Source organism: Petaurus breviceps, unplaced genomic scaffold (assembly GCF_028583685.1).
Source record: "Petaurus breviceps papuanus isolate PSGF00001 unplaced genomic scaffold, PetGlider_PUasm1.0 174, whole genome shotgun sequence".
NCBI lineage: Eukaryota > Metazoa > Chordata > Mammalia > Diprotodontia > Petauridae > Petaurus > Petaurus breviceps.
The window spans coordinates 61,643,994-61,660,733 of NW_027185761.1; the positions used below are offsets into that span (position 1 = coordinate 61,643,994).

Consider the following 16,740-nt stretch of genomic DNA (forward strand, 5'->3'; position numbering starts at 1 on the left):
ATCTATCTATCTATCTATCTATCTATCTATCTATCTATCTATCTATCTATCTATCTATCTATCTACACAGAACCAAGCTAAGAGAACAGGAAATAGAGGTTTTAAATAATACATTTCAGGTATAAAGTAATTACCAAGGGAGGGAGAGATATCTGCTTCACATGGATTTATAGGCAAATTCTTTTAAACTTTTAAAGGCTATCTATAATATCTATACTATACAAACTATTCTTAAAAGTGGAGCAAGAAAACAATCTGCACACCTCTGTTTTGAAGTAAATATAATCCTAATACTTAAACCAGGGAAAAATAAGGGAAGACGACAAAAAACTGATATCATATTGAATATAAATTTCACAATTGTATATGTGTGTGTATATGTGTGTTTGTATTCTAAAAAGCCCGCTATGATCTAGGTGCATTTATGCCAGAGTTGCAAGGATTGCCTAATATTAGAGATAAGATAATGTATTAATAATCTTAAAATTCTAAATACCTCAAATTTTGTGTTTATGTCATTTAATTCAGAAAAAGTTTTCAACAAAGTATAATACTTTGGTAAAAAATCTGCTAAGTGTAACTTTGGAATAGATTGGCCATTTAAGAAAATATTGTAAAAAGTATAATTCTAAAAGAGAAAGCTAATATTATTTACAATAATAATTTGCAGTTATCGGCAAAACGAGAAGCTTTCCCAGGAAATATAGGAGTAGAGCAAAGATGACTTCTTGCCCTGGAGTCATGTGATGGCTCCCAGAATGCTAGACATAATGGGAAGAGAAGAAAGACAAACTTAAATGATAAACATAGGTAAATGAGAGACAAAACTCTCCCTATTCCTGATGACATGCTAATTTACTAAAAAATCTCAGAAAACAATCAAAATGATACAACTAATAGCTTCATCAAAGTAACAGTACACAAACTATCTAAATCAATAGCATTTTTACATAGTGGAAACAAAATCTGGCAGGAAAGAATGAAAAAGGGAGCACCATTCAAAGTAACTATAAAATGCTGGGGAAGTATCTATGAAAGCATACCCAAGACTTGGAAAGATCTGATTAAATCCTTTTAAAACAAAAATAAAGGACAACTTAAATAATTGGAGGGCATTATGTGCTCATGATTGGGCCTTGTCAATATAATAAAAATGATACTGCCTAAATTAATCGATGGATTTAGTACTATGCCAATCAGCATACCAAGAGGGTATATAGGGCATTGAAGAAAGACTAGCATGTTTGGTGAAGACTTGTCAAGTCTTTTCAGGGCTTCTAATCCACTTCCTTGCCAAACCTCCTTCTTCCTTTTTCTCTCTTGGCTGGACCCTGACCCTTCCATCATCCCTACTACTATGGGAGGGATCTCAGAGTACCTACTCTATTCCAACCCTCAGGCCCACTTCCTCCCTCCTTCTTGCCAGTGATAGGACACCTCAATCATTTTCCTACCTTGATAAATGGACATAACTACTTGTATCACTTGGATGGACATAGAGTCACCAATTTCAGTCATTCTGGTAAGGTGGAAGACCACCAGCCTTAACCATCTGCCTTGGTACCATACTCCCAGACTCCCCCATCCCCAGGTATTGCCATCTGATCTGCCAATGCACCCTGAGGGCCCTATTATCTATCCTGCAGTACCACCCTTAAGAACACCTGCCCCTTCCATCCTCTCTGAAACTTGACCTTCCTTGGTGTGTCATCTGTTCCAAGTAGAATGTGAGCTCATTAAGATCAGGAGATATCCTGTTCTTCCATTTGTATCCCCAGTACTTAACAGTATGATTGGTACACAGTAAATCTTTAATAAATGATGTGTTTATTGATTGCATTCATTTAATAATTTAATCATTATGCAGTAAAAATGAGAACAGAAATTACTTGGGGGAAGAAATCTCTATTTGATAAGAATTTCTGGGAAAACTGGGGGGCTTTTTGGTAGAAATTAGGTTTAGACCAATACCTTATACTATATATTAAAATAACTCAAAATAGATGTGTGACCTAAATATTAAAGGACATCCTTTAATATCTCTATGCTTCCCTCTACAAATAGAAGCTATATATATATATATATATATAGAATTACAAAATTATATATGTACATATAAAGTTATATATGTGGACATATATATCTATATACACACATAATTACAACATATAATTATAATCAATTTTATTAGCTATGGCCAAGGGAGAATTCTTAACCAAAGATGAGATAGAAGCAAGTACAAACGATAGACTAGATAATTTCTATTACATAGAATTGTTTAATAAGAATATTCTTCATGCTTCTTTCAGGTTCCTTGGGGGGGGGTCTTTTCCTCTGTCCATTTATCTTCTGTCTAATCCTCCTTTCACCCTGACTCTGGCATCCTTTCTAAATAATTCATCCCTTCATCATGATCATTCCTTCCACAGAGATACCCCTTAAATGGTTACAGAAGGATTGGCTATGTCAGAAATAATTAGATGGAATTGTTCACAATGGGGAAAAGTTTTTATTTTCTCCTTTTCCTTTTCTCCTCCTTCACTCTGTCTCTATGGCATCTCTACTTCAGGGAATTCCGGACCTTGGTGATTGAGATGGTGATGGCCACAGATATGTCCTGTCATTTCCAACAAATCAAGGCCATGAAGACAGCATTGCAACAGCCAGAAGCGTGAGTCACTTTATTAACCCAGGAGCTACAGTGGCAGATAAACTGGAGAATATAATTGGCTCTGACATTGAACTTACATGACTCCCTTTGAAGGACATCCTTGAGTGTCCAGGAAGGCAACTCAGTCCAGACAAATTAGCATCGTGGTGTTAATTAAAAAGCAGATTATCAGCAAGTATGACAGAAGGAAGGAGTTTCCTTTAAAAGGAGTTTTAATTCAGTGTTAGGTGAAACTCTCATGATTTCAAGGGTTTGCCCAATCCAACAAGCCTGAAGTGCTGTTATTGAGAGGCTAGTGAGTGAGTATTGCTTTCACTTTGCTTTTGGAATAACTAAATCAGCATACAGAAGATGCAAAATCAGGTACGTTAGAAGGTTGGTCTTTCAGGGGGTGCTCCCTATATTTGTGGGTCCCATTCTTGGGTTGGGGTCATTTTCTTGGCTTGACTGAAGTAGGGGTGTAGCCATGTGTATATTTTTTTAAGTGCTTCAAAATGATGGAGAGAGCTTGTCATGAAGGGCTTGGTTCATTTGGGTTTGCAGAATTGACAAGCCGAAAGCCTTATCTTTGATGCTGCACACAGCTGACATCAGCCACCCAGCTAAAGCCTGGGATCTCCATCATCGCTGGACCATGTCGCTGCTGGAAGAATTCTTCAGACAGGTAACTGGGACAATCATGAGGTCATAGCCTTGGCTTCACTTGTTGGCGCCCATACAGCAGCTCAGGATCACTCTCCTTTCTTTAACTGAAGTTTTCCAACTTTGCATGTGCGTGACCCGCTGAGGATATTCCCTATGGATTAGAGCTGGGGAAAAGAGGAAGAGCCTTTCTTGGGAGAAGATAAACAATTTCACGGCCTCTTAGGCTTCCTTATTCTGGAATTTCTGAACCTTGACTGATTCGATTCATGGATTGTTGAAATATTTAGAAAATATATATTCTTTAATTTTCAAAAGCATTGTGACATTTAGTTGGACCTTTAAAGTCCAACTGTCATCCTAGCAGCAATTTTTTTGCTTTCATTTCTTAAAATTGGGATCATTACTTGAGAGCTGGAAGTTGACCCCAGAGGTCATCTAGCCTCAATATCTCATTTTACAGGCCCAGAGAGGTTAGGTGACTTTGTCCAAGGTGATACAGATAGTAAGAACAACACGGCACACAGACTTGGCAATATAACCTTTAGGATTGTGACTCAAACTCTTTATTCTGAGTCAGAAGGCCTATGTGTGAGTCCTGGATCTGCCAAATCCTCTGTGTGTACTGTTTGTCATTAGAAAAGTTATTCACTACCTCTAGACATCAGTTACTTTGCTGTTGAGTATGGGGCCATGGCATCAGAGGAGCTGAGTTCAAATCCTCACTCAAGCTTTAACTTGCTGTGTGTTCATGGACAGATCATTTCCCATTGCTTTACTTCATCTAAAAATGAGACCGGATGACTTTGAAGTCCCTTCTCCCTCCCAGTCTATGACTTATGGCACCTGCCTCCCAGAGGTATCGTAGGATCAAATGAAATATTGTGTGGGAAGATTTATTCTCCTGGCATAAAAGGCACTCTGGTGGCACCTCTTAGATTTCTGGAATCCTGCCCCTGCTCTTAGAACTAGGGAATAGCAGGACCTGGGACCCCCAAGGCATCTTAGCTCTTTCTTATCTTAGTCTGCAATTTGGAAATTCCCATTCCAGATCTGGATCTGTGCTGACATTCCTCCCATGCAGATTCCTCCAGCTATTGTTGACTACAACTTCTCTTATGGTCTTAGGGAGTTGCTTTGGGGTGAATGGGGCTAAGAGTTAAGTGATTTGCCTGAAGGGGTGGGGAATCTGTGGCCCTGTGGCCTTCTAGGTCTTGGGTGTGACCTTTGAACTGAGTCCATGTTTTACAGAACAAATCCTTTTATTAAGGGGATTTGCTCTGTAAAGTTTGGATTCAAAGGGCTGCACTTGAGGACCTAGAGGGCCATTTGTGGCCTCCAATGCTGCAGGTTCTCCACCCCTGCTCAGCAGAAAGGGTAGCTGAGACATAAGAGATGGTGGGTTACCCTGGGAGTCAGGAAAACCTGGGTTCAAGTCTTGCCTCTGACACTCTCTGTGTGACGATGCAGGTTGGACCATCTCACCCCACTTTACTCAGTAAACTTCAGTGTCTCCCTATTACCTCAAATGTAAATCCTTTAATTTTCAAAGCCCTTCATACCCTGCCTCCCTCCACAGACTCCTTTCCAGTCTTCTGACACCATACCCCCTCCCCCAATATACTCTGGGGTCCAATGGCACCGGCCTCCTTGATGTTCCTTGCATAGCACACTCCATTTCCTACCTCCAGCCATTTCCACTAGCTGTGTCTTGTGCCTGGAACTCTGTCCCTCTTCCTCTCCCCCCTTGTCCTCCCAGACTTCCTTCAAGGCCCAGATCAAATCTACCCTTCTGTGGGAGGCCTCCCCACTCCTTCTTGGGGCTCCCTCCTTGGATTAGCCACCGCCTGACTTGTGTGTATCTCATTTGCGCATGGCTGTTGGCATGTTGTCTCCCCTGTTAGGCCAGGAGCTCCCCTGGCCTTTCAGGGCTGAGCACAGCACTGACCGGCACTGCCACAGGCAGTTACAGGGGTTACCCATCTGCCTTTGGTCACCAAGCTGGTATGTCAGAGGTAGAATTTGGCTCTTGGGCTTCCCAACTCCCAGGAAAGCCAAATAGACTTGATTCTTCACTGTCATGGGATGGTATAAAATGAAAATCAAACATCTCTGTTTACAGGCAGAAAGCTCCCCATTAAGAAAGAAAGGTTTGACCTGAGGTGTCCAGATAACCTGTCCCCACAGCCCCAGTTCATCTTAGAGCAGCTCATTTGCCTACCTTGCAGTTCTGGTGTAGACATAGTCCAACAACCAGCCATTTCAAATAGGCCCTGAATGTCACAACTTGTTGGGAGTTTAGATCACCCAATCCAATGCCTCCTTTTCTTCAGAGAAGGGGAATGACCTGGCTTCTAGGCCAGAGCCTTTGACTCCACATCTGGGGCTCTTTCTGCCCCTCCTCCCCCGCCAGGGCCATCCAGCAGCCATCAGCATAGCGTGCTAGGAGACCTGAGCCAGGGAAGGAAGTATTGTGTACCCACAATACACAAACACAATGTAAACAGCGCACTGAAGGAAGCTCAGCCTCCTGCTTCCATTCCTGCAGCCCTCCAATGCACTTACATCCCATTGTGCCCTTAGGGTTGAACTTCCAGATGGACCAAACCCTTTTCCTGCATTTTAGTGGAAGTGACGCAGAAATTGGTGCCTTTACTTTGTGGCTTTTTATTTTCCTGTGGAACAAGATGTAAGGAACGTGTAGTTTGGGGAGGAGGCCATCGTTTCTGGCTTTAATTATTACTCATTGACGTGTGGTACACTCTCCAAACAATCACACTTGGAATGAGGCTGCTAATAAGTGGGGACCAGGAGAATGAATGGGTGTGACGACAAGGGCCTCTGTTCTCACATCCTGCAGCTAGAGGAAAACAGCCCAATAGTGGAGCCTTTAAAAGTCACAAAAGGGGGGCTCTATTCTAAATAAACTGTCAAAATCATAAACAGAATTCCATCACTGTAGGAAGAATCATCTGCTTTTCTTGTCCTGTTTTCTCCATGACTTAACGGTTGATAATTTTTCAGGTCCTTTTTGGTTTTAATTACAGCTAGCCTTATTTTAGATTTTTGCAGAATTTGGTTTATGCAAATGATCACATGAGAGGCTCTTTACGAATGAGATCTAGTGACTGGTCCCTCACATACTGGCCAGCTCTAAATTGCTTTATAAGGTCAGAGTTCCCTGGTGCTTCCTGCCCTCCCCCAGCCCCCACCAGCTCCTCCAGGGGCTTCTTTTTCCCCACTTGGAGATTACTGGGGCATGCAGAGATTGCATCTGTCAGGGCTCTTCCCTCTTTGTCCCCAGAGTCCTGGAATTGCTCCTTGGGGAGGACCCTGGTACTAAAGTGCTCTTCAGCTCATGGGGAGCTGCCTTGGCTAAGGGACGTCCCTGTGCCCCCAGGCTGTTTTATTTCTCTCAGACTTATTTATACTCATTAAACTGATGTTCCCTTCAGACACATTTACCCCCAGTGGCTCCTCACCAAGACTTAGATCTGTATTTGACCATCCCTTGAAGTGTAGGGGCTCCACCCCCAAACCACTTTGCTTTGAGCCAATCTCAGCTTTTTACTCTCTTATCATTTGCTTTCATGGCAGGCTTGCGCCGTTACTCATTATTACAATTCTCTTTCTCTCTCTCAATCTCAAACTATTATCCTTAAAATTTTTGTTATAAACTTAATAATAATAGCCAGCAAAGACTTTTTCAAATATTATTTCATTTTGTCCTCACAACGACTCTAGTATGCAGGTGCTGTTATCTCCCCATTTTACAGATGAAGACACAGGTAGGCAGAGGTTAATTGACTTGTTCTAGCTAGTAAGTATCTGAGATTGGATTTGAACTCAAGTCTTCCTGACTCCAGGCCCAGCACTCTGCCCTGCCTACCTGCCTTAGCAATCTTCAACGCACATAAACATTTCAATGTATAAAGAACAAAAAAAGTGTATTAAGTATGGACACTTCCACTTTTTGTTTCTCTTCTGTTCTTGTCATAGCTAGCTCTCTGGCTATCTCAATACTGGTGCCTAATCTCTCTCTCTCCTAGGAGATGGTGAAATCCCTCCCAGGGAAGGGCCAGTGGCTCATTCCTCAGTTTTCTTTGAGCCTCTCTCTCTCTCTTAGCCTTCTGAGGTTGCAGAGGGAGTTTGTCCACTGCTGGGACTTCAAGAGGGCTTTGCAGAAGAATTCAGCAAGCCAGTCATGACTAAACACAACAGGCAAAGGAGGGCCATGTGCAGTTACCCAGAGAGCCTCCAGGAGGCCTTTCTCAGTCTCCCTGCTAGGACCTTCCCTCAGAGATGGCATTTACATTGTGGAGAGCTGCCTCTCCCATTAGAACTCAAGCTTTTTGAAAGCAGGGAGAATCTTTTTGCCTTTCTCTGTCTCCCCAGGGCTCAGAATAGTACCTGACACATAGTAATCACTTCATAATTACTTGTTGACTGATTGATGTTGGAAACCCAGAATGGGAGGTGAGGGCAACAGGAGAAGGATATCAGGGTAGTACCTGACCCCCAAATAGGAGGACAACTGGCACATCCAAAACAAGGGCACCCCTGCACTCAGCCTGTGGCAGCAGATTACATTTGCTAAAAGGGCCAAGGAAATTTTCATGCGATGAACTAGGGGTCTGGCATGACCTAAGGGAAGACCTGGTGAGAACTCACTATTTCAGCCTCAGGGTAATGGTCCCTAACCCACAGGGCCAAGCTGTGCTTTTGAGCTGTCCAAGGTAGGCGGGTCCCTGAAGAATTCTTAACTCATCTGGGGCTTACTTTGGAGGCACAATCAGTGTAAGACAAGTGAGGCTCTTCTGTTCTAACAACAGCCCTGTCCCTGGATAGCATTTTTAAGCTATGAGGAATGTAGACCTCTTCACTCATTTTATGTACATTAGCAGGAAATGGAAAACCCTATTACGTTACGTAACTGAAACAATGAAGGCTGAGTCCAACATCACCGTGTGGTAGCTGCTGAAATATCAATGGTTGGTCAGGTCTGCCTCCTCCTAATCTGCTGTGCCCTTCTCTTTCCCCAGGGTGACCGGGAAGCTGAGCTCGGCCTTCCTTTCTCACCTCTTTGTGACCGCAAGTCGACCATGGTAGCTCAGTCTCAAGTAGGTGGGTATCAATCGTCCTTGAATCCTTACTCTCCCAGCACATGGAAGTGAGCCCTTTCTCTCAAGGTCCATTTACAGAAAAGGGAAAATGTGGACAAGGAAGGAGAATGTTGCTTTGCCATGGCTAGGTTGTTTCTGAGTTGACTCTGATTTTGAACAGAATCATTCAATGTCAGAGCTAAGGTCAGAAGGACCTTAGAGGCCTTCTAGGTCAGAAACTCCAACCTCACACACTTATTGACTGTGTCCCTCTGGGCAAGTCATCAGTTTGCTCATATATAAAATGGGGTTAATGACTGTACCAGCCTTTCAGTGTTGTAGTGAGGATCAAATGAGATAATGAATTAAAGAACTTTACAAATGTTGCCTATTACTATCGTAAGGACACTGAGACTCAGAACAGGAAAACCGCTTAACAGAGCTCTTTTGGGCAAGTTAGCCAAACATCCAGGGCCATGCTGAGGGCTGGCACCTTAAAGGTCAGTACATATGGACATGACTGCATCCACCTGATTCTTGAGCCACTTAAATGCCCCCTCCTCACAAGGACTTTTGATGTCTCTAGGAGCATAAGAAATACTTGTTGATTGACTGATTTTACAGATGAAGAAATGAAGGCCATGGGAGGTTAAGTAACTTGCTGGTGGTGACATAGCTAGTAAGCAACTGAGACAGTATTCAAGCCCAGATCTTAATTCAGTACTTTATCTTCTGTGCTATGAAATGTGTGTGTCTATTCCCTGAACAGTTTGGCTAAATAGGGAGATGTTCACCATTGGGAGTTTGGCCATCAGGTAATGAACCATTTTGGCCAAAGCCACCTGCTTTGAATGACTGAAATGAAACTGGCATGGGCTAATGAACCCATGGAATGGGGCCATTGATTCATAATCTACCCAAAGTCTATAGGCCAATGTTATTTAGATTTCTAAACGGCCCCAGGAATCATCATCATGAATACATTTTTCAAGAAGATATGTTTGTCATCAGCTGTGAATATCAAATGCCATCAGATTGACCATCTGAAGTGGGTAAAGGCCCAGACAGCATCTTTACTGAAATTGCCCATGAGACAGTGCTGTGTGGGACAGCTAAGACCCCAAATCGCCATCCATTAACCCAAGGCTCTTGATGGTAGGCTACAGCACAAGGCTGAAGGTAGTTGAAGAAGTATTTGGGCCCAGGACCTCTGACTCTGGAAATCTATCCATGACACTTGTAGCTATAATATCTCTTTCTGTGGTCTGATCACCACCCTCTATTCCTTGCTCCTAACTGAGTTTGTATTTAAAATTAATTTGATGACATCTTCTGTGAAAATTAACTCCCAACATCATAATGATGATAATGCTAATAATGCGGATAGAAGTAACAATGATAGCAATGGTTAATACCAACCATTGGTGGATGCTTTCTGAGATTTTGGATTCTTGGGTTCCAAAGAAGGGAAGATTCCCTATGTGCTTTAAAGAGTATGCTAAGACTGTTGATGACCCTGAGTCATCTGTGGATGCCCTGCTTTCTCTTCAGGTTTCATTGACTTTATTGTGGAGCCCACCTTCACTGTGTTGACCGACATGACTGAAAAGATTGTATCCCCCCTTATTGATGAACCCTCCCAACCTGGTGGGACTGGACATAGGCGCTCAAGGTCAGTGATGAACCTTGGGAGGCTCTGAGTGGGGACACTGACTTATGGCTAAAGCTACCATTTCCTATCACTAATAGGTGTCCACAATTTGATTTCTACAAATGCCTGGGGTGGGGAGTGGAAGGTTTGCATTTGTTGCTTCATTTTTTTCTTACAACAGGCAAAATTGTAATGATCAGGTTCTCCCTCCCATCCCAGCATTGTGAGGGAATGGAAGAGGGTAAGAAAGGGAGGGAAGTGAGAACCCCTTCATCACGTTCTCCATTCTATACCAGCTCCTCCCCTCCTGCTTTATCATAGAGCAGAGAAAGGAACAGAGGAGAGTTGAAAATAAAAGAAGAGGAAGAATTAGGAGAGGAAGGAGGGAAGGGAAGGCAACTTCCTCGAACTTCTCAAAAGCAGGCAAGCTAATTAAAATTTTCTGAGGGGAGAAGAGAAGCCTACTTCTGTCCACCACTATTTCCTGTATACTTGCTGCAAGTAATGGGTTTATATCATATCACCACTCCATTAATCGGCCTCATTTGTCATCGATGGGTTTCATCATGCCAGCATTTACATATTTGTGGATTACCCACATAATGAACATTATTTTACCAAAAAGCTGCTTCTAAAATGTTTGTATCTGGAATATTGAATTGCCATCCCTTAACCAGGTATGTCATCTTCAGTAAAAAAGAAAGATGGGAAAAGGAGGGAATGTTGCATCAGGGATGGCCACTCACCTCCAAGCTATTTACACTTCCTTGCCTTCTAGCTCCAAAGATAATGACATGTAGATTGCCCAGGCCCATCATGGAGTCCAGATGTCAGAGTGAGGGGAAACTCTCAGTCCTAGTGAAGTAGGGTGGAACTGGAAAAAGAGAAGGATGAATAAATGGTTAATGTCACCATTTGGGTGTTATGAATGGGAAGTATTTTCCCCCTGATAGTGGGGAGATTACAGAGAACTTTGGTGCAAACATCAGTCCAGTTCATTCCAAGTTGGAAATTACAACAGAAGAGATATAGACTAGAGGAGGTAAGGGGAATGGAAAGCTTGAAAAGTCTGAGTTGGAGAAGAAATACAGAATTGAGACTTTCTGGGGCAGGGGAGGGAGTGGAAGTTTGTATGTATTAAACAAATTCTCATTTTCAAAGTTTTCAAAAGATGTATCCAACTTTCTGAATTTTGTTTTGGAAAACCAAGTGACCCTATCCTAAGACACTGTGTACACCCACACCAGTGTAAAAGCTATGCTTCCCTGAGGGGATAACCCTTGGATAGTGAGTCCATCTGGAATGGCTTAGCTGCAGACACATAATATTAACTCAGTGTTCCTATGTTATCTTGTCCATAGCTTGAATAGCATCAGCCCATCAGATGCAAAGCGATTAAACGTCCGGAGCACTGTGTCTGAAGGAAGTGCCTTGATCAACAATTCTGTCCTCACTGTGGACTATAAAAGTTTTAAAGCCACTTGGACCGAGGTGGTACACATTAACCGGGAGAGATGGAGGGCCAAAATTCCAAAAGGTAACTGATCTGACTGGGATTCTAAGCATAATGCCCCCAAGACAACCTCAAGCCCAACCAAATCTGACACACTCTTCTAAAAAAAAAACCTGATCTTTTTGGTTTTATGTCACCTATATTTTTCAATGTTTTGAGTCATTCTTTTTTTTGGATGCTTTATTAACATCTGATTTACATCATTCATTTCTGCCAGATTTTGAGTTACAAATTTTCTCCCTGTTTTCCCCCTACCCACCACCCCAAAATAGCAGTCCCACAGGATATCCCCTCCTCCAATATGCTCTCTCCCATATCTTCTCCCATACCCCCTTCAACTTTTCCAGTAGGGCATGGTGGATTTCTTTGCCCCAGTGCCTGTATATCTTATTTCCCAATCACATGTAAAATAGTATTAATTAAATTAAGATAATATATATATATATATATATATATATATATTAAACATTTGATTTTAAAAATTTGAATGCCAGATTCATTCCCTTCCTCCCTTGTCCCCCAACCTTACTGGGAAGATAAGCAGTTCAGTATAGGTTGCACATGTGTAGCTAATGCAAAACATTAACATAGTAGATGTATTGTAAAAGACTGACTATATTTCTCTCCCTCCTATACCACCTCCCACTTGTTCTAGTCTCTACTTTGATCCTGTCCCTTTTCAAAAGTGAGTGCTTCCAACTTCCCTCCCCCCCAGCCTGTCCTCCCTTCCATCATCCCCCCTCTCATTTCCTTCCCCGCTACTCTCCTCTAGGGTGGATACCCTATTTAGTATGTATTTCATGCCCTCTCTGAGCGAAATTCAATGAGAATAAGGTTGACCCATTCCCTTTTGCCTTCCTATACTTCCCCTCCATTGTAACCACTTTCCCTTGCCTCTTCTATATGAGATAGTTTACCCCATTCTGTCCCTCCCCATCTCCTCTCATTATATTCCTCTCTCACCTCTTAATTTCACCTTTTAAGTATCATCCCTTCCTATTAAATTGGTCCTGTGCCCTCTATCTATGTATACCTGTAAACATATATACACACATTCACATATGTATTCATATGTCAGTATACACTCTGATATAGACACACACACATACACACATATATGCATATGTATATATATTTCTATTCCCTTCAACTATTTTCATACTGAGAAAAGTTTCATAAGTTACAGTTACTATTTTTCCATGTAGGAATGTTAATAGCTCAACTTTGATAAGTTCTTTACGATTTCTTTTCCCTGTTTACCTTCTCATGCTTCTCTTGCTTCTTGTATCTGAATGTCAAATTTTCTATTCAACTCTGTTTTTTTCATCAAGAATTCTTGAAAGTCCTCTATTCCACTGAATGACCATATTTTCCCCTGAAACATGATACTCAGTTTTGCTGGGTAGGTGATTCTTGGTTTTAATCCCAGCTCCTTTGCCCTCCAGAATATTATATTCCAAGCTCTTTGACCCCTCAGTGTAGAAGCTGCCAGATCCTGGGTTACCCTGATTGTGTTTTCACAATATTCAAATTGTTTTCTCCTGGCTGCTTGTAATATTCTCTCCTTGATCTGGGAATTTCAAAATCTGGCTATAATATTCCTAGAAGTTTTCTTTTTGGGATCTTTTTCAGGGGGTGATTGGTGAATTCTTTCAACCTCTATTTTGCCCTCTGGTTCTAAAACATCAGGGCAGTTTTCCTTGAGAATTTCTTGGAGGATGATTTCTAGGTTTTTTCTTTGATCACGGCTTTCAGGTACTCCAATAATTTTTAAATTTTAAAATTTAAATTTTCCAATGAGATATTTCATATTGTCTTCTATTCTTTCATTTGTTTGGATATGTTTAAGGTCATCTTGATTTCTCATAAAGTCATTAGCTTCCATTTGCTCCAATCTAATTCTGAAGGAATGATTCTCCTCAGTGAGCTTTTGAGATTCTTTTTCCATCTGGCAAATTTGTTTTTTTAAGGCATTTTTCTCCTCATTGCCTTTTTCAGCCTCTTTTGCCATTTGAGTTAGTCTGATTTTTTAGGTGTTATTTTCCTCAGTCAGGCTGTGGACTCTTATTTTGTAATTTTCTTGCATCTTTTTCATTTCTCTTCCCAATTTTTCCTCCACTTCTCTTATCTGCTTCTTAAGGTCCTCTATGGCCTGTAACCAGCTCGTATTTTCCTTTGAAGCTTTTGGTGCATGAGTTCTGACTTCACTGTCTTCCTCCTGTTCTATGCTTTGATCCTTTTTATCCCCCAAATAGTAGTCTAATGTTGAATTCTTCTGTTTGTTTTGCTTCCTTTGCCTGGTCATGTCACCCCTCAGTCACTTGATCCCTGGGCTTTTTGCCACAGTAGGTCTCTGCCACCAGACAGGGGGTCTTTCATCCCAAACTCTGAGGTTTTCTCAGCTGCTAGAGGTATTAGTTGGGTGCCCTCTCTGAAGCCTCCACATGCTCTGACAAGCTGGTCACACACCCCAGGACCTCCACTCTAGACCACTATCCAGATCCGAGCAGGTTAAAGCAAGAGTGATTATACCTCAGACTGGTTGCTTGATTCCCCTACACTCTGTAAGCCAGGAGCTGAAGCTGCCATGTGGCTGCACTGCAGCCCTCATTGGCTTCTCTCCCCAGGGGCAAAAGTCGACGCATTCCCAACTACGGGGTCCCAACGTCCACACTGCACTGACCTCTCACTTTTTCCTTAGCATCTATGTATTGATAATTCTGGACCACCATAGCTGCTGGTGATCTTGAGTCCCTCCATCTGGTGGTTGGTCAGGCCTTCCCTGGGGCTAAAACCTCAGCTCGTGTGTGATTGGGCTCTGCTCCCAGAGTGCTTCGCTGGCCGATTCCTGCCGGCCTGCCAGGCTGTCCTCAGCAATAGGTTCGCTTCTCTGTGTCACTTTGTGGGTTCTGTAGCTCCAAAGTTTGTTCAGAGTCCCCTTTTTACATGGCTTGGGGAAGGTGGGTGCCGGACTTGCTCAGAGGCCCTATTTCTACTCCGCTATCTTGACTCCACCCCTTGAGTCATTCTTTATAATAAAAAATCTAAACATATTTTAAAAAACCAACTTAACGTGGCATGCAATGTTCAACACCCATAGTCCTCCACCTCTGAAAAAATACTGGGAGAGGTGTCTTTCCTGACCTCATTTCCCCCCTTCCCCACATCACAGCCCAACACTCTTCATGTCTCCTCTAGTTCGGTCTTTTGATGCTTTCTACTCCATTTTCATTCCTCGGCCTTACGTCTCTTCTTTGGAGCCAAGCCTGGCCGTGATACTTTCACAGCATTTGGCTTTGCTTGTTTGCCTGTCATTATTATTCCTGTCATATCAGCTAGAATGTTATTTTCCTGCTGCTGCTTACTTCACTTTGCATCAGTTTCACGTGTCTTCCTATTCTTCTCTGTACTCATCACACACACCATTCCTTATAGCACAGTCAGTCCATGGCTTTCATGGACTTCAAATTCAGTTTGTTTAGCCATTCTCTATCAGCAAAATCCACTGTTTCTCTTTGCATATTTTTTAACTGATGTGACCAGTTGTGTTCTTGTCTTATAGGAGGAGCTTAACTGGTATATATGAACACCAAGGGTGAAATGTAGTAGTCTTAGGATCTGACTATTACACTGGATTTGTAATAGAGTCAGGGACACATTCCTAGCCTCTGAAAGGATTAGGAATTGATTGGATGCCCTGATCCAGACAATGGTCATTACTGAGATGTCAGCCTGATGTAAGGTCTCCAGTGAATGCCCCAGGGCTCTGTGCTGTTTAATATGAATATTTTAAATCATATCAATGATATAGAAAATGACATGGAATGCCCATCAAATGTGCAGATGACCCAAAACTAGGAGGGATGAATACCTCATTGGATGAGAAGAGTCAAGATTCTAAAAGAGTTTTGAAGGTTATATAGATCATATAGGCATTTGGAAGGCACTGACTATGACAAGCATTCCTTTTGGAACTTAGATTCCCCATCAAAAGTTGATCCAATTTATCTGCCAGAAGATGTTCTTTCTTGCTTGCAATGCTGAGCACGATTATAGAAATTGTAGGGATAGGCTCTGCACTTGTAGTGTCATTTATGTATAGAGAACTCCTACTGATAAAGGTTAGTGCCTTCTCTGAAACGAATAGATTTTGCGATTTCTCGGAGTTCTGAGGAATAAGGTGAAATGAGTTGCCCAGGGTCACGTAGGCAGGATATGGCAGAGGCAAGACTCTGACTCAGGTCTTCTAGCTTTGAGTCCAGTTCCCTATCCACTGTACCACACTATCTCCTGAAATTGTGGGGCTGTAAAATTCGTTTGGATGACAATGAAATTGAAGACAGATTTTTCAACTAGTGGACATTCTCTTTGACTTTGCCACTGGTCCAGTAGCCACTGATGTTGCTCAGGGTCACATGGCTAAGTGTCAGAGGTAGACTCTGAGCTCCAGTCTTCCTGACTCCAGGCCTAGTGCTCCATCCATAACACCATGAAAGAGGGAACCCTCTGCCTCTGGAAGTAGTGGGCTCCCCTCATTAGAGATCTTCAAGTAGAGACTGAATAATTAGTGTATTGTTGAGGGTTTTTCAAGCGGAGACTCCCTTTAAGATGTTTGGTGGATATAGAGGTTCCTTCTTCCTCTGAGACTGATAGGATCAAGGGACCACAGCACAGCTTGAGAGCTAGCTCAGAAATGACCAAGTCCAGTTAAACTGAAGTTTGGAGGACAGAAGTGAATTGGCCTGAGTCACATAGATCATAGGATTGTAGATTTGGATCTAGATGGGAGTTTGGAGTCCATCAAACCTAACTTTCTTATTTGTAAAGATCAGTCCTGAGGCAGAGAACTACAATGACTTATTACAAAAATAGTAAGTGTCTCAGTCTGTATTTAAAACCCGTTTTCAAATCCAATCCCCTGTCCCCTCTGATCCATGCTAGCTCCCATAGCGATTTGAATGAGGATTTGAACTCAGACCCTTTACCTCTAAATACACCATTCTTTCCATTTTAGTACCCTGATTCTGTGATCCTTTCTTTGAGACACTCACTTCTAGGGCTTTGGGGAGGCCCAGGGTGCCTTGCAGATACCTGGAATAAGAGATTAGGTCCAGATCCCCTAAGGCCCACCTTGAGTGCTTTTTCATGTTTGAATTTCTAA

General features: G+C 42.2%; 1 protein-coding gene across 4 annotated transcripts in view; it reads left to right on the forward strand.

Annotated features, from left to right (window-relative positions):
- PDE1C (phosphodiesterase 1C) overlaps positions 1-16,740 on the forward strand; it is a 551,686-nt gene that overhangs the window by 479,692 nt on the left and 55,254 nt on the right. For all 4 annotated transcript variants that reach the window (XM_069084304.1, XM_069084302.1, XM_069084301.1 and 1 more), the window contains 5 exons: positions 2,570-2,671; positions 3,215-3,335; positions 8,356-8,437; positions 9,967-10,087; positions 11,428-11,603. In XM_069084304.1, coding sequence (XP_068940405.1) covers positions 2,570-2,671; positions 3,215-3,335; positions 8,356-8,437; positions 9,967-10,087; positions 11,428-11,603 — 602 coding nt within the window. The remainder of the gene's footprint in view (positions 1-2,569; positions 2,672-3,214; positions 3,336-8,355; positions 8,438-9,966; positions 10,088-11,427; positions 11,604-16,740) is intronic.